We start from the raw sequence: 23452 nt of genomic DNA, 5'->3' as shown, positions 1-23452 counted from the left end.
CTGTCATTCACCGTATCAAGGAGCCTCCTGTTTGTACTGCAATAGCACCACGGACCACAAAGATGGATCAAGGCCCCATTATATTAGGCTCTGTACAACCAGCTCAGTGCTGGTGGCCTCTGAGCTACGTTCTGATGTTCTTGGAGTCTGATTTAAGACATGGAGTACTGTTGCTTTTTCCTGTCTCCCCACCCCTCAGTTCCAAGGATGAAACTGACAGCATTAACTCGCTGCAGTGTTTGGACCAACAGGACGTTTTCCTGCACAACAGGATCAGAGAAATTTTGGGATTCTGAATTCAGCTGGTTATTAAACACAGAAGAAGCCCTGGTGTTAACTGACTAAGAGTTATTCTGGCTAGCCCATGGGCTTTGTCCCTGCAGAATAACTGGAAGCTGACCTCTCTCTGTGCTCTTGAGGTGAAAGAGAAGCGACCTTCACTGATGCACAGGAGTCACCATGAATGTGGAGCTGCACTTGAAGTCAGATACCTTACATGACTGCTCTATATTTCCATTCCAAAAGGAGATGCCTTTTGCACCAGGAAGAAAAGCAAAAACAAACAACAGAATGAACTGTGCCATGGCATAATTCTACACTGACTAACTATATTAGAGTAAAAGAAAGTGAAGAAAGCAGACACAATAAGATACAAGACTAACTGCAAGCAACAACAGAAAGCTAGAGGGGTTTGACTACATATTCCAGAAGTACAAAGCTAGTGAACTGCACAATAACTTTAGGCTGCGGTTCCTTTTGCCCCACTTTGGCCACAAACATTTGGAGCTGCAAGGAAGCAAGATGTAGCTACACAGATTGAGGACATTCTGGCTAGCACATGGACTATGCATGTGCACCAAGGCGGTAGTTCTGTTCAAAGAACAGTATGAGTCACTCTCTTCAGTGCAAGGAGAAGGCAGATTTTTTTAAACAAAGTATGAAATGTAGGGATATCAAAAAGGAAGAGACCATACTCACCTCTTCAGGTGTTGCTACAAAATTGATTGCAGTATAGTAGCGATCGTCCTCTTGGGAAAGGCTGAAGGTGAACTGATAGTCGATAAGAAGAGTATCTGTAAAGAATACATGCAAAAAAGGTGAAAAAGTGCCTTGAAATAAAACAAGCTTCTGGAAAGCAAGGCAGGTAAGTGATTTCTAATTTAGATTAAGCAAACAGCTTACTGCAACAAGAGAGAGTTATTGCACTGTTATAATCTGCCCTCAACAGAAAGTTGAGTTTGGGAGAGAATAATGAACACTTTAGACACCTCACTATACCAACCTCGGAGGGTATTACATCCTACTCTATTAAAGTTAACCCAACTTTTTTTTTTTTTTTTTTTTTTTTGGAAGAGAAGGGGGGAAAGGTTTACATTTTTCAAGCAGGACATCTGATAAAAGTCTCCATCCTAAGAGAACTTGGTAGAAGGGAAATGTGGTTGACTACATAATTTAACCACATTTTCCTTAGTTCTTGTCGTTTCACCAAGTCTAAAGTATCTATCAAAACTGTTTATCAATGTTATGGGAGTTTAAAGAAGACCAAACATTTTTGAATGGCAGAATACAATGTTCCCATTAGAACAGTGTGGGGGAAAGCATCTAGCAAAACTGGTAAACCACCACATTTTCACTGCATTTGGGAAAAATCAAAGGCCAGGCAAATACAATAAAATTGCTACTATGGCTAATAAAACAAGGCCTTTTTCAAAAAGTGGGTTGAGGCTTCATGATGCACCGATATCTTATCTTGTTCTCCTTTCTCTTTTCCCTTCCCCTCCCCTCCCATGAAAGAAGCCTAATCCAGTCCACCGCAGTCTCTACTGGGCTCAAAGGACTGCACAAAGGAACTAAATATTTAATGAAGTATTTGTAGCCATCATGACAATACACAGCACTGACAATAACTTTTTTAAAGATCATCATGTTCCCAGTCTTCTGGGCTTCAAAATTACTATCAAGAAGCCTGCCCTACACTGTGCTGTTTTTCCTTTCTGGGCTTCAGCTTTGGCCCCAGACCCCAGCAAGTCTAATGTCAGCCCTGGCAACCCCATTAGAACAGGGTCCCGACCCACATTTTGAGAACCACTGTCCTAACCCATCTGCATTTAAACAGATGTGCGAAGTAAAATATTTGATATATAGGAGCAAATAAGTTACATCTAAGACATTTACTATTTTCAGGCAAAGAAAAGCAGTTGTACTTACAATAACATGTTCCTTTAAGTGGATTTCCTTGGTATCGATTTTCTACCTCACACCTAAAAAGAATATTTTTTTTAAATCAATGTTGGTTTTCAGTCTGATTTTCTCCTTTTTTTTGGCTTGAATCTCTATCCATTTAAAAACAATTACGGAACACAGCTTGAGCTCAGAAGATAACTGTATACAATTAAAAACAAAAAGGTGCAAGTCTGAAGCTGTAATGAGATATTGAAGAAACCATGGAAACTTGGAAGACCCAAGCAAGCAAGTAGAAAGCAATGAAACTGAAGTATGAAAATTACAGGAAGGAGGTGTTACTCACCTTGTGCACTAATGGGAGTTCTTCAAGATGTGTCCCCCTGCAGGTGCTTCACTTTAGGTGCGCACATGCCCCTGTGCCTCTGACCAGAGATTTTTGGTAGCAGTGCCCATTCTGCCCACACATGAGCCCTGCACATCCTCGTGCCCCGTACCAAGGCTTCACATGGTGGAGCAGGCAAACTGCTCTCAGTTCTTCCTCTATCGCAAAGCCCACACAGGCAGCTCCTAAGCAGAGGGGAAAAGGGTGGGTAGTGGAGCACCCACAGGGGGATGCACCTCAAAGAATTCCAGTTACTGCACAACATGAGTAACTCCTCCATCTTCGAACAGAATCCCTGTGGGCACTCCACTTTAGGTGGCTCCCTATCAGTAACCCTTTGAGAAGTTGGAAGTTTTGGAGCAGAGTCCATTACCGAAGAGACAACTGTGTTGCCTATTGCTGCATCTGATCTGGCAGTGTAAATAGGGCACACTGGTCAGAAAACATGTACATCAAGGATCATGCTGCAGCCCTGCAGATTTAAGCAACCAGAACATCTCTGAGTAGAGATGCAGACAGTGATCTAGTAGAGCGTGCACTCACTCTTAGGAGAGGCGTAACCGCAGCGAAACCATAGCAGGCAATAATACATCCAGAAGATACATTTAGAAAGTTTCTGAGTGAAGGTAGGTGCTCCATTAGACTTCTCTGCAACGGAAATAAAGTCTGGGGGTCTTACTGAATGGCCTAGTCCTGTCCAAGTGAAAAGCTAATGCTCTTTTAACAGCTAACATATGAAATGAAGGCTCTTGTGTAAACTGATGCAACTTAAGGGAAAAAACAAAAAATTAATAGTTTGGTTGATATGAACTCCAGAGGAGTAAGAACTTTGAATGGGGTCATAGAGATACCTTCTCCTTGGAGAACAAAGTAAAAGGACGGGTCTGCAATTAGCGTCCCCGTTTCCCCATCCCCTTGAGCAGAAATGTTGGCCACCAAGAAGGCGGTCTTCACAGACAGATATAAAAGTGAGCACATGTCTGCTTCCTGAGACGGTTAAGAACAAGGTTTAAAACCCAAAAGCAGTGTAGGGGCTCTTATCTGTGGGAAAAGATTGATAAATACTTTTACAAATCTCACTGTGGTGGGATGAGTGAATAATAAGAAACCTTCTCCTGACACGTGGAAAGCTGTTATTGCTGTTAAATGAACCTTGATGGAATTCCAGGAAAGGCCTGAATTTTTCAATTCCAACAGGTAGTCCAAGATTGAGGAAAGAGAGACTGGACAGAAAACCGATGGCATTGGTTACACCAAAGGCTATAACTTCTCCATTTCTGAAGGTAAGTATGTCTATTAGATTTCTTTCTGCTATTCAACAGTATCTTTGTACTTCTGATGAGCATAAGGTCTCTGAAGAACCACTGAAGAACCAAGACTGGGGTGAAAGGTCTGACTCACATCCTGAGACAATACTGGAGATTTTATCTGTAGCCTCCACAGAGGATAAGAGGTGAGTCTGAGGAGGTTCAGAAACCAAACGTATATTGGCCAAGTTTGCTACAATCAAAATGACTTTGGCTTGGTCCTCTCTGTTCTTGACAAGGATCTTTAAGAGCAATGGAGTTGGAGGATCTGCATAGAGAAGACCCTTTGTCTATAATGAGGAAAGCGTCTCCTAGAGATTGGGGATCGAGACTCCCTCTGGAACAGAATTTCCTGCACTTTGTTTTGACTGCTGTGGCAAAAAAATTAATCTCTGGAAATCCCCAAGTCAGGAGTATTTTATTGAGCACTCAAGAGTCCAACTCCTATTCGTAATTTAAGGACAAATGTCTGCTCAGATCATCTGCCATGGTGTTTTGTATATCTGGAAGGTAAGAAGCCCAGATGACTATCTGGCTATGAAACAGTTCCAAAGTTTTACCGCTTTGAGGCAGAGTGAGAGGAACACACTCTGCCCGGACCATTGATTTAATACATGCATGCTACGTTGGCTGTCATGATCTTGATGGACTTGTTTTTGAGCAGGGGAAGGAAGTGGAGGAAAGCATTTTTGACCACCCTTAATTCCAAGAGATTGATGTGTAAGCAGTGTTCCTGTTGTGACCATTTTCCAGGGCCTGTGTGAGGACCCAAATGTACTCCCCATTCCAAGAGGGAAGAGTCCGATGTTAATAGGACTATAGGAGGGATTCTGGTTGAACAGAATTCCTGCATTAACTTTGGATAGATTCCGCCACCAGATGAGTGACTGTAGGACCTGATTGGGTACAGGTACTAGCTAGTTGCGACTGTGTTTGTTGGGTGTATGAACAATCCTGAGCCACCCCTGTAGACATCAAAGATGCAACCTGGCATTTTGCGCCACAAAACCACAAGCTGCCACGTGTCCCAGCAGTTGCAGACAAGTCCCCTGGAACTTGAGGGCTGAGCAACACTGTTTGTATAAGGTAATTTAGAACAAGGAACCTGTCGAGAGGGAGAAAAACTCTGCCATTATAGAATCCAGAAGTGGCTTATAAAGATAATTCATTCTGTAGGGGTCAAGACTGATTCTGAAATTTATCTGCAGGCCTAAACTTTGGAATAGTGAAGTTGTTGTTTGAACTGCACCTCCTGATATGACCGACCCTTGAGGAGCCTTCCATCAAGGTAGGGAAAGACAACAGAGGTAGGCAGCACCATGCTTTTTCAGAATACCCTTGGGGTGGATGACAGGCCGAAGAGTAGGGCCCAGTACTGGTAATGACTGTGACTGAACGTGGGATTCATCTGTCTCGCAAAAGTAGTAGGCATTTTTTAGATCAAAGGTCACAAATCCGTCTCCTAATTCCAGGGACAGAATTACAGCTGCTAGGGACACCATCTTGAATTTCAGAAGTCTGACATGCTAGTTCAATTGTCTGAGATCTGGTATCAGTCTCCAAGCCCTGTTTTTCTTGTGTATCAGAAAATATTTTGAATAGAACCCCTTTTCCCTGTGTTGAAGTGAGATTGGCTCCATGGCTCCTAGATTTAGGAGTGATGACACCTCCTGTGTCAGCAACTGTTTGTGAAAGGAGACCCTGAAAAGGGACAGGGAAGGGGGTTACAAGGGAGGAACTGAGGTAAACTGGGTAGTGTAATCCGAAGTAATGGCTTCCAATACCCATTTGTCCGATTTTATAGACTCGCATGCTTGAGGAAATAGAGAGAGAGGCAGTGTCCAAATTGAGGAACTGGAGTTGTGTTGTGCAGATGATAAAACCTGGTCATTGGTTGGTCCGGACTCTCACCCAAACAATCAAAACTGGCCTTTGGACGACACGGAAGGCTGGGATGAAGCAGTTGAGGTATCTGAAGGCTTTTTCTTTGAAAACCATGACTTCTTAGCTGGTAGTTTAGGTGTCCTCTGGAAGGCTGAAAATAGAGCAGGGCGGGACCTTTGAGCTAACTGAGACCTGCTAAACTTCCTTAATTTGCAGGTGTGTATATCCCAAAGACTTAAGTATTGCCCTAGAGTCCTTTAGGGTATGATGCAAATGATCCATGGAATCTGCAAAAAGCTTCTGGCAATTGAAAGGTTAATCTTCCACAATCAATTTTCCTTCATGCGGAAAACTGAACAACTGAAGCCAGGAAGGTCACCTCATCATTAATGTAGTGGAAATAGACCTGGCTGCCGTCTCTGCCACATCGTGTGAAGACCACAGTGAAGTTTTTCCCAAAAGCTGACTCTCCTTTGTTATGGAGCTGAGCTGTTCTTGATGTTCCTGTGGTAAAAGATAAATAAAAGGTCTCCTCGGGCTAAGAATGGGGAGAAGGGATGCACTGTATCGGGGAATCAGGTCTTCCAGGTTCCCTGAGGGACTGAGGTGAGATTGCTGAAAACTGCCAGTGATACATTGCCCATGGCTCCCAGGAAGGCCAATGAGGGAGACCATAAGGCATAGGGAGAAGAATGCTGGTCATCCCAAAAGTTGGAGAGCAGTAGTCTGGTGTCCTGCCTCTGCACAGGGAGTAATGTCTCCTTGAATAAATTGCAAAAAGAAAAGGAGTACTTGTGGCACCTTAGAGACTAACCAATTTATTAGAGCATAAGCTTATGCTCTAATAAATTGGTTAGTCTCTAAGGTGCCACAAGTACTCCTTTTCTTTTTGCGAATACAGACTAACACGGCTGTTACTCTGAAACTTGAATAAATTGGAGATTCTTGAAGTGAAAGCTCTGAGTTTGAGTCAGAATGCTCTTCAACCTTGTATCAGAGGTGACAACCACTCCTCATGGATAGTCAAAGATGGAAAAGAGATAAGTCTCCCAGAAACATGAGCAGTTGGTGAACCAGCCAACCTCATTACTGAGAGGTATCCAGAGGTTACAAGGAGCAGAGACTCAGGCTTATTCGGTACCAAAATGTTTTTCAGGTACTGGAATTCCTGTGGTACTGGCACAACAGAACTCAGTATCAGCACCGATGGTGTTGCAGAGGTCATCATGCAAGGCACTGACAACAATATCAAAGGAGTTGAGGATTCCACTGAAGCTGGTCTCCTGGCAGTGGAAGTCTTTGGTACCAATCTCTTTACCGCTGAGGTATGGGACTTAGCTGAAGTCTTAACGTGCTTCATGGTACCTGAAGTACTCGGACTCTCACTAGCATTCCTCTGAGGGCCTGAGGTCTCTGGTGACTGGATCTACATTGATGAGGAACTCTCTGTTTTGCTCCTCTTATCTCCTTTCTTAAGCTTGGAGTGCAAAGCTCTCAGTATTGGCAGTGTGATTATCAGCACCTCTGTCAAGAAGAGGGTTGGAGATCAGAGTTTTAATTCCATGTTTAATTCCATGTTCCCCTTGGAAGTTCTGTGACAGTGACAATGGAGCACTGACAGATGTGGAGGGTCCCTGGACAAGGAGGTGCTCAGTGCCTCGACCCAAAGCTGTTTTTAAGGATTGCTCCATCATTAATGGTCTCTACTTAATTTCCCTGTTTTTGCAGGATTTTCCCTCAAAAGAAAGCATATTTTACACTTGCTGGGAACATGAGAGTCTCCCAAGCAACGAATGCAGTGGGAGTGCCTGTCACAAACAGGGATTGCTTCTCAACAACAGGAGCACCTTTCAAATACCAGGGAGCCTGGCATCCGCAACGGAAGAAGAAGAAGAAGAAGAAAAACACAGAAGACGACGACAACGACGAAGAAGAGAATAAATGTTCCAAGTAGAAGATACTAAACCTACAACTAATAAGAACTACTTATAAAGCATAAACACTAATAAAAGGGGAAAATAGGCATACAGCAAACAGGCGCATGCTATACCTCAGTCTCTGATGGAAGGTGGCTGACAAGGAACTGGGGGCGGTTTGCCCGTGCAGCCCTATATAGCCCTGGTACAGGACAAGAGGATGCGTAGGGCACATATGCAAGCAGAAAAGGCACTGCAAGCAAAAACCTCGCATCAAAGGTGCAGGGGCACATGCACACAAAGTGAAACGTACACAAGAACACTACTCAAAAGAATAACCTCTGCTTGAAATTAGTTTAATAGTTCTTCACACATGTACCCCATTAAGCAACTCCAGCCAAATAAACAAGTCTTCAATTCTGCCATACTAGGGCCTAATCCTGTTAACCTTTACTCATGTTAGTAATCCTTCAAAAATAAACTTTGCATTGACTTTATTTTCCTAAACATTGCAATGGAAACATTTCTATTAGGTTGTGTTTTCATATTTAATCGTATTTATTATATTATTCACTACCTGGAAAGATACCAGAACAAATTATTAAACTATCGATGTGTAAGCACCCAGAAGATAACAGGGTTGCAAGGAATAGTCAGCCTGGGTTTCTCAAGAACAAATCATGCCAAACCAACCTAATTTCCTTGTTTGATAGGCTACTGGCCCAATGGATAAGGAGGAAACAGCAGACGATTTTTTTTATTTTAGTAAGGCTTTTGACACAGTCTCACATGACATTCTCAAACAAACTACGGACGTGGTCTAGATGGAATTATTAAAAGGTGAGAGTACGATTGGTTAAAAGACTACACCCAAAAGTATAGGACTGTCAAATTAGGGGGACATATCTAGTGGGGTCCACAGAGGTCTGTCTTGGGTCCAGTACTAGTCAATATTTTTATTAATGTCTTGGATAATGGAGCAGAGAGTATGCTTATAAAACTTGCTGATGACGCCAACGTAGCACTTCGAAGGACAGGATTAGAATTCAAAACAAGCATGATACAATGAAGAACTGGTCTCCAATCCACAAGATGAAATTGAATAAAGACATGTGCAAAGTAATTCACTTAGGAAGTAAATATCAAATGCATAACTACAAAATGAGGAATAACTGGCCAGGTGGTAGAACAGAAGAAAAGGATCTGGGGGCTGTAGGGGATCGCAAATTAAATATGAGTCAACAATGCGATACAGTTGCAGAAAAGACTAATACCATCCTGGAGTGCATTAACAAGAGTGTAGTGTGTAAGACATGGGAGGTAACTGTCCCGCTCTACTTGGCACTGGTGAGGCCTCAGATGGAGTACTGACCACTTCTGGGCACCACATTTCAAGAAAAAGGGGGAGGGGAGAATGGAGAACGTTTATAGAAGAGCTACCAAAAATAATAAAAAGGTTTTAAAAAACGGACCTATGAGGAAAGGTTAAAATAATTAGATATGTTTAGTCTTGAAAAAAAGACAACTGAGTGGGGACCTGATAACAGTTTTCAAGTATGTGCTGGTATGAAAAGAGGACAGTGATCAATTATTCTCCATGTCCACTGAAGGAAGGACAAGAAGTAATGACCTTAATCTGCAGCAAGGGTCATTTAGATTGGATATTTGGACAAACTTTCTAACTCTAAGGATAGTTAAACACCAGAATAGGCTTCCAAGGGAGACTGTGGAATCTCCATCATTGCAGGTTTAAGAACAGGTTGAACAACCGCCTGACAGGAATGGTGTAGGTTTAGTTGGTCATGAGTCAGTGCAGGGGGCTGCACTTGATGATCTCTCAAGGCCCCTTCCAGACCCATATTTCTATGATTACAGTAGTGCTTAAGAATGGTGCAAGGCACTGTACAAACACAACAGCAGACAGTCTCTGCTCCATAGAGCTTAAAATCTAAACAGGTAAGACAGATGCAGAGTAGGGTTTTATAAAAACTTTTTCTACACTTATACTTTGTGACTGTTTATACCTCATTGTGCTCCTTTAAAATAGAGCTTGTTCAAATCTCTTTCAAAACTTACCTCAGATTTACCTATATTTCCTATATATTGACTCTCCACCCCTGCAGGAACTGCTTAAACAAAGTGCCCTAAAAATGACAGTTCATATCTATTTTTTTTTAAATAGGAATATGTGCAGCAGTATGTAAATTCTGAAGAAAAAAAAATCTTACTTTTCATCTTTTAAAATCTGTATAAAATGTTCTCTCTCAGTTAATAAACTCTTAATATAGTAATCTTGAGAAAACCATTTTGCTCACTACCACAATATAAAAACTACTGCTGATTTCACTGATGGTGAAGTTAGTTAAATGTCAGCACTGGGAAATGTTTAATGCCATACTAAATAAATACATTTTTCATTATTTAGAATTACTTTATTATGTACAGTCTTTGGATAGCAAATATTTATAAGAAATGGCAACTCACAGTTGACACTCATCTCCTTTAATTCCTTTGGTAGTACAGAAACACTTTCCTGTATTTGTATTACAGATAGAGGCATGACCATTACACTTGCAAGCTGTAAAGGAGATAAAGTAGGTTTTGAGTAAAACAGTATGGACAGATTTGTTTACAGTGATTAAAACATTTAGGCAGAGAACTGAGATGTGTTAAAGGTTAACTACAAACCAAAAATGTACTTGTGCCCATTTGCTTGTTTATGATGCTTAAAGACCTCAATATCAGATTTTTGGTTTGTTTTATGTTTTTTGGGGGTGGGGTTAACATTAAAAGTATCACCATATACAGAAATCACTGGGTGAAGTTCTCTGGTCTTTGTTATGCAAGAAGTCAGACTAGGTGATCACAATGGTCCCTTCTGGCCTTAAAATAAATAAATATATGAATCCTCAACTGCCCCATTTCTGCTGGATGACACTTTGAAGAACTGGTGTACTAATGTGATGATATCACAAGGGAATGAAAATTCAAAAAGGGAGGAACTGGTCTATATTTACAATACCAAAAAACAATACTAATACCTATTTTACTCAAACTCCTGACAAACATTTTGGAGAACAGCTCTGTGTGAACAATTCAACACGTCTACCTCTTCTTTGGGGAGCTGAAGGTTTCTCCAGGAAAAACGAAGACTTGATATTCCTAGTATTTCCAATGTTAAACAAGCAGAAAAAACTCTGACATCTTTATTCATAAAGGAGTAATAAAAGTACAAGAAATTTTTTCTTTGCAGTTAATTTAATATAATTCAAAGGTTCATAGATTCCAAGGCTAGAAGGGAACATTGTGATCATCTAGTTTGACCTCCTATATAACACAGGCCAGAGAACTTCCCCAAAAATAATTCTTAGGGCATATCTTTCAGAGAAACGTCCTGATAGAGAATCCATCCTGGCCCCTTGTAGGTTGTTCCATTGCTTAATTACCCTCCCTGTTAAAAATGTATTCCTTATTTCCAGTCTGAATTGTTTAGCTTTAACTTTCACCCGCTGGCTCATGTTATATCTTTCTCTGCTAGACTGAAGAGTCCATTAGTAAATATTTGTTCCCCATGTAGATACTTACAGATTGTAATCAAGTCGCCCCTTTACCTTCTCTTTGTTAAAATAAACAGATTAAATTCCTTGAGTCAATCGCTATAAAGTATGTTTTCTTTAATCATTCTCACAGTTCTTCATTGAACTCTCTCCAATTTATCAACATCCTTCTGGATGCTAGATGAAAATTAGATGACAGGCTATCAAAGTTCCTTTCATATGGTGCCTAGATTCCTTTTGTGAGCTGTCCAACCAAAGGACTGAAAGGCAGGCTCATGCCCTGTATCTTCACAAGGAATGTGTGTGAAAGGGGAACATACATGGCTTCTGAAGAAGTACTGAACTAGACACTTAGAGGAGTATAAAAGCAGATTCTTCAGCCTCCTGCTGTAAATTATTTTACCTTATCAGGGAGGATTGATTTAAATTAGATCAATTTACATCACTGATTTTAATCATGATTTAAATAAGCAAGCAGAAAACCTTGATTTAAATCACTGATTTGAATTGCCTTTTGCATTCGTACTTTTTAGTTATTTTTCAAAGGTTGATTCTCTTTAACTCAATAAAACAAGCTTAAATGTGCTGGATACGTTCGAAAAAAATATCGAAGTTTACCAAAACATATTTTGTATTTAAAACTAACTGATTTATTAAACCAAAGAAGCATTATCTGTAATCAGTAAACTGAACTGATTATTTCTGGTCACACTGTCCTTCAAGATTTCAGAAGCAGATCTCCTCCTCACATCTATCCATAGTTTGAAAGAAGATAAAAAAAAAAAAAACTTACCTGCTTTTTCAACTCCCAATTGGTTTCTTAACTTTGAATGAACTAGTTATTAAACTGAACTAGTTGAATAAACTGAAAAGAAAATGTTCTCTCTGCACCTGAACAAAAGGGTACTGCTGTCCAACACTGATTTAACACTTCAGCAAACTGGTTTCAGGTACTTAGCCAGTGACTTCCACCAGTAGAGCAGTCTGATTTTCTTTAAAACTTGGCAGAAAACATGTACTGCTTATTATTTCTTGTATTTAATTTAAATGATAGAGTATAATACATTTTGGCCTTAACATAGGACAACGATGCCAATTTCCATTTTTTTCATAGTTTTTTTTTTTAATTCCTGCATTTAATTTAAATTGGAAAATCCAATTTGATTTAAAAACATGCATTTTATTTATTTTAAATAGTCAATTTTTATCCACTGAGGACCTCATAAAAGCCAAAACAACTTATGGACTATAGATTAGCACTCCCATAGAGCAGAGTTCTTCAGGCTTTTTCCTCAGTGCAGACTGCAAAATACAGAGGATTATCTCAGGGACCACCTCCATTCTTATTCACTGTCATGAGGGCAAACTCCCTCCTCATTCATGACTGCATAACATCTCAGTGGCAGCTACTGCACCCTTTGCATGGAAAAGGATTTATGTAGTTTAGCTGTCTTTCAGTGCAATTTAGCAACTCACAGGGGCAAGTGCAGCACCCTATCACCAACCAGCTGCCTGTGGACCGCCAGCAAGTGTTCCAGGTAGCACCCTTTTAGAATCATCACCAGAGAGGAAATGTATTTGATCTCAGGGCTAACAGTGCCTTCTCTTTTCTTCCAAATAGTATTTTTATCTAGCACTAATATTTCTTCATGTGAAAGTTCCATCGGACAATTCAGAAATACTGGATAAACTAGAGAAAGCTCCCTGACTGCTATTTTTGTGTTTCGATTGGTTATATTTTCTGCCCTTTGTTATTAATGCTCTGTTCTACACAGGACAACACTATTTTTAAAAAGCAGCTGCTGAAGCGGGAATTAGCTAGCATCTGGTTATTGTCTTTCTGATATTGCAAATGGCAAGGGGTGAATAAGAAAAGGGGAAAGAACTCTCTTTCGACCAAGTGGCCATAGCTTTATTAAACCTTAAAAACAGCAGCATCCTAAAGTAACCTATCTTGGCAAGAAGGAAAAAGGGGAAGACCTCAGCTACCCCCACTTTTTGCTGTCACCTTCTCACACTTTTTGTCACTCAAATTCCAAGTATGCCAACATTTTTAGTATCAAAAAGCCTACATTATTCTGAAGCCTACAACTATTCCAAGACCTGATCACAGTTCTATGTAGACCAATGCACAAGTCAGCCACCAAGTCATATACAAGAGTTCAATTCACAGGAAAAAAGGATTTTTTCCAACTTCCATCCTTGAGAAAGTTGGAAACACCAACCCTGCCATCCTTCTGACATTAATTTTATCCCATTTCAGGGGGAATCTAACCCATGCTATGCCATACTACCAGAACCAACTGACTAAAATTGCAATCCTGTAAATCAAAGGTATGTTAATCATACCATACAAACACAATCACCACCAATAGCTGGTGAACACACAACTGCTTCCAAGTATTCACGCTCCCCCAAAGGCTGTGACTGAAACACAGGGTGCAACAAACTGACCAATACAGACAGAACAAAGAGGAATTAATACCCAAATAATCTCAGAGGAGAAAAAAGGAGGCAGTGTAAAGGGTTAAGATAACAGAAGACTGCTCCTAGTACACACCAGCCAATCCAGTGCCTGTAACAAACTCTAGGAATTCACCAGTGGCAGCCTTTCCAACAAAAAACAGCTACAACTGGCTAGCAATTGCTCTGGCACTATGGGATGTAGCCATGCCTCCCTGGTCTCCATCTATAATCCAGGCTAGCCCTCATTGGTCAAACTGTTTTGTTCACCTTCACAGTAGATACTGAAAGAATGAGGGTAAACTAAAAACTTGGCCAAATACCTTACAGTAATTTTTTTCTTCTGACATTACCTACTAGCTTTATTAGCTATGGATTAAATGTTAATTGCCAACCTATTAATACTTAGCATGGTTTCCAGCATTTTCCATACCTTTGAATAGAATTTGGTTTGGGATTTTATAAGGATACGAAGAGAGAAAGACATTCCACTCTCACAGCATATGAACGGATTTGAGCATTTAACTCCCTTCAGTCCATTGAAAATCTCTGCTTCAGTGCTTTCCACCTTTGACAGACTTTCATTAGCCAAGTCCCTAGTGGAGGTCATTGAGTCTCTGGCTCTTCTCATTTTATGTGTTATAGAAAACTCTGCTTGGGGGAGGTTCTCTGGAGGTATGGACAGGTGGGAGGATGCTAATCACAGACTGTGACAAGAAGCCTTCCCCTCTGTGCCTCTTTAAACTATTATTCTTTATTCCTTAGGCTGTAGATCATGGCTTTCAGCAGCGGAATAATCAGAGTGTACAGCACGGAACTAGCTTTGTCCTGCTGATCAGAATACCTTGGCCCAGGCCACAGGTACACCAAGATGTACAGGAAAGAGATCAGCAAGGACCTGACACTGACGATGCAGGCCAAGGCCAGGACAACCATCTCATTGTTCCGGGTCTCAGCTCAGAAGAACTTCACCAATGGCACGATGTTGCAGGAGAAATGGTTGACGTAGTTGGCGCCACAGAAGCAAAAGAGTCATACAACACGTGAGCAACAACAAACTGTTTCTGTACCATGCTCAGATAAATAAGCTGGAACCGCCCTGACCCCTCAAAAAGTAACTTATTCTATGTCACATTCTGTGTCACAGGGACACACTGTAATCCACCAGTTAGAACTGAATGCTGGGAGTAAAAATTCATGCCTTCTATTGCCAGCTCACTCTCCAATTCATTGAATAGCTTGGGCCACTCATAACTCTGTACCTCAAGGCACCCTATGTAAAGTCAGTTTAAAAATACCAGCAATAATAATTCACATAGATATTACATGGTTTAATGTTGTATTAAGTATATAACATCATGCCTATCATATTCATTTCCCAGTACTCCCAATACCTGTTTATCAAAAATACCAATTTTGGCTAACAGTATCTTATATTTTTATAAAGCTTTTCTTTCTTAAGGACCCCCAAAGAATCTTTCAATTTTAAATGTAATTCCAATGGGGTTTCACTTACTCCACCACTGAAATTGCAGTGAAATATGGCAACGTTTTAACAATGCACAGCAGTCTGACAAAAAGAAAAGGAGTACTTGTGGCATCTTAGAGATTAATCAATCTATTTCAGCATAAGCTTTTGTGAGCTACGGATGCATTCGATGAAGTGAGCTGTAGCTCACGAAAGCCTATGCTCAAATAAATTGGTTAGTCTCTAAAGTGCCACAAGTCCTCCTTTTCTTTTTGCGAATACAGACTAACACGGCTGCTACTCTGAAAGCAGTCTGACAGCGTCTAACTAAAGAATACAGTGTCTAACTAAAACAAAAGGAAGAACTTCGATACTGTACGGTAAAGGGCAAATTCCAGCTTGATTTGCTACCAAAACACTGGGATTAATACTACTGCTTTTAAAAAAAAAGGACCATGGAATTTTTACATTATCCGCAATGGGTCATAGGCTTTAGAGATGGAAGGGATCATTATGATAATCGAATAAGATGTCCTGAATAGCACAGGTCACAAAGTTTCATCAAGTGATTTCTGTATTGTGCCCAAAACTTTGGCTAAACTAGAGCATCTCTTTTAGTAGGACATCTAATCTTACACATGAGACACACTGCTTGAGTTACCTTAAATCAAGCAGTATGTCTCATGTGTAAGAAGATATTTCCAGCAACAGACTTCCCCTCAGCAAAACTAACGACAGTCAGGAAGTCTGTACAAGCTTAATTTGGCCCTCTTGGGCCTATTTGTTATGCTAAGTTTTTTTTAAAATTACATACTCCCATGCTATTTTTGTCTCCACAGAATTCCCATCTCATTCAGCACACAGCATGAGTTCTACCCCTCATTCTGCCACAGACTTATGTGATGTTTGACAAGACTCTCTCATAATGCATATGCACAGGAGGATTGAATTAATGTTGCACAGACAGCCTTCATCCTGGCATTTCCTAGTTTTTGAGAGCTTGGCTTTGCAACCTTAATGTTCTTTTAGTGTAGTTTGGGTATGTAATAAATGAAATACATTAGCTGATATACACTAAGAGGGATCTGATTTGCACTCAGATACTATGGTGATAAGCTGCAGTATAAAACCCCCGAGGTTTGATTATACTACAGATTTAAGACTTCACTTACACTGGCATGTTCCTCCATTAGTAGGATCTCCATAGTAGCCAGATATACAAGTCTCACAGTGTTTGCCAGTTGTCAGGTTCTCACACTTTTCACAGATGCTTTCATTTACACATTTACTGTGCCCATTGCACTGGCAGGCTGAGGAAACAAAGAGATACTTGGTAGTTGTGCTCAAATGTAGTGTATCATAGAGTGTCTGAAGAATCTGATCTGCATTTTGGGTTAGCAGTTTAATCACTTTACAAATGGAACTACCTCATGCAAGTTCTGAATTGCAAAGAGACCCTGGTTCTCATGCTATGGGCCGTGACATCTGAGATCATCACGAAGATAACTGTTCAAATATAAAATGTTAGAGAGGTATAAAATAAATTGATTACCAAAGTATATAACAGAAATACTCCTCTGACTGGACTGGAATTAACAATAGGGAGAGGTTCATGGGGTTGGAGGGAGGCAGGCAGTCCACACAATTCTGGGATCTTCACTAGATAATTCATCATAAATGTGCTGCATAAGAAACTGGGCCTTGCTAATAGTCAACTGAATATTTTATTTAGAAAACCAGAACTGCATTTCTTCTTATTTTCATTCATTCTTCCTGTTTAAATATACTCAAAAGTGATTAATATAAAGACTAAAATGCTGTAGTCTGACTGGACTCCTTCCTTTTCAAAATCAAATTTACATTCTTTGTGCATATTTCACTTTTTTGTCTCTTCATTTAGTAACAGGAAATTAAGTTCTGCAATCATTTAAGCATTTGGTCTTTCACCTGGAGTCTAAGACTATGTCTACACTACACAGCTTTTAGCAGGGGTGAAAGTGGGCTGGTACGGTTCAGCGTACCAGTAAGGAGCCGGTACCAGCCCATACCAGCCAACGTTAAAGCACTGTTGCTGCCCCTTTTGCCTCCCGCTGTCGGCGGCCCTGCCGGTAGGGACTGCACCAGTAGGGCCACCAATGGCCAGGTGGGAGGGGGTGGCAAAAGGGGCAGCAACGTTAAATGCTGCCATGGCAAAGAACCCTCCTTAGGTTGGCGGCCCTGCTGGTAGGATCCCGACACAGGGGGCGGGGGTAAGGGCAGCTTCCCCGGGCTCAGCAATTTAAAAGGCCCCAGGGCTCCCGGCTGCCACCGCCGCAGCAGCAGCCAGAGCCCCGGGCCCTTTTAAATCGCCGCCGGAGCCCAAGGCGGCACAGGCCAGGCAGCACAGATGGGCTGGCTGGGGGAGGCTGACCCCCGCAGCCCCGCCCCTTCCACCCGAGGCCCTGCCCCTTCCGGGGGCCTGGAGCCAGGCCCCTGTACCAGTAAGAGTTTATTACTACTTTCACCCCGGGCTTTTAGTGACATGGCTGTATCACCACAGCTGTGCCGCTAAAAGTCACCGAGTGTAGCCGCTGTTTGTCTGCTCTCCTGCCGACAAAAAACCTCTCGTCCCAACGAGCGGCATTCACACTGGCACTTGCTGTGGCTAAACTTTTGTCTTGGGTGGAGGGGGAGGGTTTAACACCTCTGAAAGACAAAAGTTTTGTCGTTCAATTGCCAGTGTAGACATAATCTAAGTTTTATGACCTCTGAAGTGTTTCAATTTTTTAAAAAAACTTCTGCTCAGTTACCTGGACACTGGATAAAGGACCAGTTGTATTTGTTCTCTGCTGGACACATGCTGACATTAAGGATGGGTTCCAGGTAGTATTTTCCTGTTGTTGGTGGAGATGGCATCTTTACTGGACCTCTGTAGGAGCCTTCCATGCATTTCCCCTTTCCTGTGTTACTAGGGTCTGTACACCAACCACAGCCAGGCTGTTCCAAACAATGACTACATGTGCAGTAGCCAGAACAGTTTGCAGCTTTGAAAATAAATGTCAAATGGTATAATAAACCACTGGATACCTCACAATACAAGACAATATTTGAAATAAGAATCTTCATATGCCTTTTACTGATCTTGAGACTGATCCTTACAAGTTGGAATCAACATTTATTCTAATACATTTATAAACAGATGTATTTTCATGAATTTCTATTAGTGTACTTAATCCGACAATCTCAAAGCTTGCTTTTAAACTTTATTACAAACTAAACAAAACAAACAAAAAACAGCCTGTTATCCAAATTGGTGAAGTAAGGCACAGAGTCTAAATCATTTAACCAGTTACAGAGAAAGCCAATAAACAGCAGAAAAACACCCAGTCTCTTTCTAAAAATTAAACAGTGCACACTAAAATGTTGCTGAATGTTTTCAATTAACTATGTGAATTATAACTGTCTTATTTACAATAAAATATTAGAAACATGAAATACATGGTCTCCAAATGAAGGAAAGAAACAGTTTTAATTTGATTAACCAATGACCTGTTTCAAATCTTTACTGAGATGTACCCCACTTTATTTATACATGCACCATATACAGCTTATATTACATGCTTCTATATCAAATATAAACCTAAATTAGAAAGAAGGAGTTATCAAGGTAATTTGTCCTCAGGCTACTGTCTCCACAGAACCACTTGGTAGAAATGGAGTGCAGCACCATGCAGACGCAAAACATTCTAAAGCAAACTCAACAATTAGGGGGCATATGAAGATCCCTCAAGCCCAGCATCCTGCTGAGCTAGGGTGTAAATTCCACACACCCGTTAGCTATTCCTCAGTTCCTTGTAATAAGTGGGACTGTTTCCGTGATGACATAGAATTTGTCTTATTTGCAGGAGCAACCTCAATGTTGTGCTATTCTGCTTCAATACACAGTTTCATTCAATCACAGATTTGATCTTGAACAAATGAAGGAAGATTTTCTGTACTCAGAGAGGAGTATAATGTCTTTCTATCTTAACTATTGAATTCTTGGCAGTGTTTGCATTTTGACTTTAGAGGCAGAACAATATGCTTCTATTACTTTGCTCCATTCAATCACATCTCCTATCACTTCCTTCAACTTCAAGCATGTGGAGTAAAATACCAGCTGTTTATGAATTAATAATTCAAAACTAACCATTGTACAGGGTTTATAAGCAATTTTCATATTCACTGAAGAGAGAATGAAAAGAAACAACCTATTGCATAAAATACTGTAGAATGAAAAATAAGATGCTAGTCAGCTTCGTCCAGAACTGTATCATCGGATTTCTTGACCAGCTTCCACCAGTTTCTAGAGCCTAGCAAACTCAGCCCCCTAATTTCCCCCTCAAATATTTAATGATAATTCATTTCCCCCAACTACACCATTCTCTATTACCAATGACTTTACCTAGACCCCCATTCCCACGAGGCTCCTACAAAATTCTATAACCTCTTTATGGTTTCAAAATACACAAAATGAGAACCTTGATGTTCTCCTCACTGCTGTTTAACTTTTAGAATAGCTCTCCTTTTAAATAACGGATCAAATTAGAAATGAATACTTCTGACTTAGCAAAAATATTTTACATACGTTTTGTTAATTTAAACATTTCAGAATGACAAGTTGAAAAATTGAAAAAATTCTGAAAAAAAATATTGGATATGTTTTCTTCCTGAAAAATCTGAGTTTTCATAACCCCATTTGAGAGCTTACATTATTTGCTGTTTAGGTTAGAGCCATACTTTAGGGCACAATCCTGCTCAACACCTTCCATGAAACATAGCATGTTCAAGGATTAGTCCTTACATTTGTAAAGCTCATCCAATCAGGGATCTGTGATTTTTCTAACACTATGTAACTGCTTATGATTTTGTCACATGAAATTTGTTAACAATTTATCTAAGCCAAGCTTTCTTAGACCGTCTTTCCAGGTACAGAGGAAATTACTCACGTGGACAACTGCTCATGGTGTACCACTCCATACACTGGCCATAGGGGAAAGAGGCCACGTAAGCATTTGAGTCCACGCACTGTTTCATGTTACTGCACCACATGCATTCAGAGCTGCCACTCGTGCATTCTCCACACGCCGTCCTCAAGGCACAGGGCGTGCGACATTGCTTGGCACTGTGGTTAGCTGGGCATTAAGAAACAACACTCAATGACATGAGAAAACAGATTACACAATATTCTATTTTATGGTAGTAAATTACAGGCCCTTGCTCATTTGCACAATTAAAAAAAAATAGAGGTGAATCGCTCTTTGTCAACTAGCCAAACTGGGAAGTTCAGTGTGACAAATATACTAGAGCTGGGTGAATACTGGATTTTTTTTTTTTTTTGGTTTGCTGGCAGTTCTGAAAAATTGAAGACAGCTTCGTTTCAGGTTGAACCAAAATAAAATATTTTCAAAATTTATGATGAATCAAGAAGTCAAAAAAAACTGAGTTGGGTTGAAACAAAACATTTAGTTTTAACCTAACTTGAAATTTTTTTGTTCCAATTTCAGGTATTTTCATAAATGCAAAAAAAGAACTAGATTCACAAAATGTAGGGCAGGGGGAAGATGTCTTCTATTGTAATCGCAAAAAGAAAAGGAGTACTTGTGGCACCATAGAGACTAACCAATTTCTCTAAGGTGCCACAAGTCCTCCTTTTCTTTTTGCGAATACAGACTAACACGGCTGCTACTCTGAAACCTTCTACTGTAATCGTTACACTACTGGTTAATATACTTTCCTGGGTTCAATTCCCCCTTCTGCTTGATGTGGAGAAATTAACTTGAATTTGGGTCTCCCCCACTGCAGGACAGGGTCCTGGCTACGGGATATTCTAGTATGGTGCTCTCTCAGGCCACGTCTACACTACCAGCTATATTGGCACCCCTAAGTCTATGGGAGAGCACTCTCCCTTCGACTTTGTACTTCATCTCCCTGAGAGGCAGAAGCTATGTCGAGGGGAGACTGTCTCCTGTCAACACAGCACAGTGTGGACACCGCTGTAAATCGATCTAAGCTACATCGACTTCAGTTACATAACGGAACTAGCATAACTTAGATCGACTTACGCCATTAGTGTAGACCAGGTCTCAGTCTCCCCCGTTGAACCTGTTCTACTTTGTATAAATAAATAAATAAATAAATAGTCTCGGAAACAGGGACTTAAACTCTCGTTTCTCACACTTTAGGCGAAAACCCTAACCACCAGTCAATATACCGGTAGTCATTCTCACTCTCTTTCCCTGGCTCAGAACCTATTCATTGTCTTTATGAATGACTACAAATTGCCACTATGCATTTTGTGAATGAACTCCATTGCTTTTGTCAAAATGCCCAAAGCTGAAACAAACGTTTTGAGTCTGGTCAAAACAAAATGGCACTGCCAAAATGTTTTGATATTTTTGGTTTGGTCAAAAAACTATGTGATTAACTCGTGCCCAGTTTGTGAATAGTTTCGGGTTGGCCGAAACTGCATTTTTCAGTGATCAGTTTATTTGCCAAAAAATAATTAGCCCAACTGTACTACTAATTGAAAAATCTCTCAAAATTTAGTTTGAGTATTTCATTCAGTTGTTGCTGAACTGAGTCATTTCATCTGTAACGTGGCCATGATGAGAAACTTTACAATATAAGATCCACGCAGTAGGAAATATATCAGTTACAACAAATTCATTTTTCAGTCATTATGAATTATCTTCAGTACAAATACAGAGTAAAACTGAAAGGAAACAACTTGAATGTTATTGCTATTTATATCTTTATAGTGCTGCATATGCGTTATCCATATAGTCCTCTTCACACTTTTGTGAAGTTAATTGTGTCAGCATTTTACATGTGGAAGAGAGGGATAAAGGTTAAGTAATTTGACCAATGCTACAGATCAAATCAGTATTAGAACCAGAATTCTAACTCAAGAATTTTTGGCTCCTAGTCCGGTGCTTAATCCATTAGATGACAATTTAGACGAACCATTCTCAGATAAAAAGGGACAGACACAGACCAAGTTAAGTTTTAAACTAGTTATAGACTAGGTTAAAATGTTGTGAAAAAGTTTCTGCAAACATCTTCATCTCTAACTTTATCCTGTACTAGCGCAGAGCAGGACTTACATTGGTGTGGCTAATTTAGATATGTAATCAGCCAGCCTTTCTAAAATATTAAAAAGAAGGCTCTAATTGTTATTCAGAATAACTATCTAAAATGGAGAGTTAATAGACCCAGCCGTTTTAAAGATATGCAGTTCCAAAAATGATAGAGGGCTTTTCCAAAAGCAAATAACCTCATTTTTCAAAACTCTCATATTTCCAAAGTGTTTTGCTCAATTAACTTTAAACTTCAAAAAAATTATCCTCTGGCTAGACAACATGTACAAAAAAAATTCAGGTAGGGAATAGTTTTTATTTTTTAGTAAGAAGATTGTTCCATACCATAATTAACCTGAATGTCACATACAAATATACAGTTGGGAGAAAGTTTTAAAGCTAATTATTGCTGAACAGTCTCACTGTACTTCTGCTGGTTTTTTAAATACCTGATTTTTTTACAGAATAACTAAAAAAAAAACTATTGTTCAAACTGGTCTGTTTGGTTACTGAATGATGCAAACATTCAAAATTTAATTGGGGGGGAATCTTATTTGCATTACTTAGACAGTAAAATACTTCTCAACTAGTTTCCCACAAAAACAGAAAAATTTTTATCAGCCGCATATTTACCAGGCCTTTCACAGATACTGCCATTAACTTGGTTGATACATGTTGCGGCCTTCAATCCCTGCTGATAAGGCTCAGCTAAATATCCACAAAATCCAGCATCACTTGGTTCCCCAGGCAGCCACTGGAGCAAGGTGTTTGTAAATGGAGACATGTCTTCCCAGCACCAGTACGACACATTGATCTTCCGCAGCCCAACCCATGGGGTCAAAGTTTTGGGCTAGAGATAAAATAAATGTTCGATTGAATGAACACCACAATTTTATCACTTCGCATAGTTAAGAAGCAGGACTTTAAAAACAAACAAACAAACAAAAAACTAACGTCATGCAATGTGTATGAACCACTCTACCAGATTTGGAGGTGCAAACATTAATTAAGGGCATATTGTTTTCTCAGTCCCACTGGACTTACAGAGCACATCAACTGGAGAATTAACATCCTTCAGGCATGTGCCTTATTCATCTAATTTAAAACACACTCCCTCCCATCTCCCAAACCACTCCACACATAGTGTTTAAATAGCTGAAAAAAGGTAAGCACTAGAGAGGAGGCAGAACATGT

The 23452-nt window shown here is 40.1% G+C and overlaps 1 protein-coding gene across 2 annotated transcripts in view; it reads right to left on the bottom strand.

The window, feature by feature from the left end:
- The window catches only part of ATRN (attractin), a gene marked incomplete at its 5' end in the record, with an annotated part of 267247 nt that overhangs the window by 118457 nt on the left and 125338 nt on the right, over window positions 1-23452 (bottom strand). For both annotated transcript variants that reach the window (XM_084626766.1, XM_084626767.1), the window contains 7 exons: window positions 979-1073; window positions 2209-2261; window positions 10158-10251; window positions 16334-16471; window positions 17951-18184; window positions 20129-20314; window positions 22892-23108. In XM_084626766.1, the coding sequence (XP_084482892.1) occupies window positions 979-1073; window positions 2209-2261; window positions 10158-10251; window positions 16334-16471; window positions 17951-18184; window positions 20129-20314; window positions 22892-23108 (1017 nt within the window). The remainder of the gene's footprint in view (window positions 1-978; window positions 1074-2208; window positions 2262-10157; window positions 10252-16333; window positions 16472-17950; window positions 18185-20128; window positions 20315-22891; window positions 23109-23452) is intronic.

Source organism: Lepidochelys olivacea, assembly GCF_965140295.1.
Source record: "Lepidochelys olivacea isolate rLepOli2 genome assembly, chromosome: 4".
Taxonomy (NCBI): Eukaryota; Metazoa; Chordata; order Testudines; family Cheloniidae; genus Lepidochelys; species Lepidochelys olivacea.
This window is presented reverse-complemented; position numbering and strand designations above follow the sequence as displayed.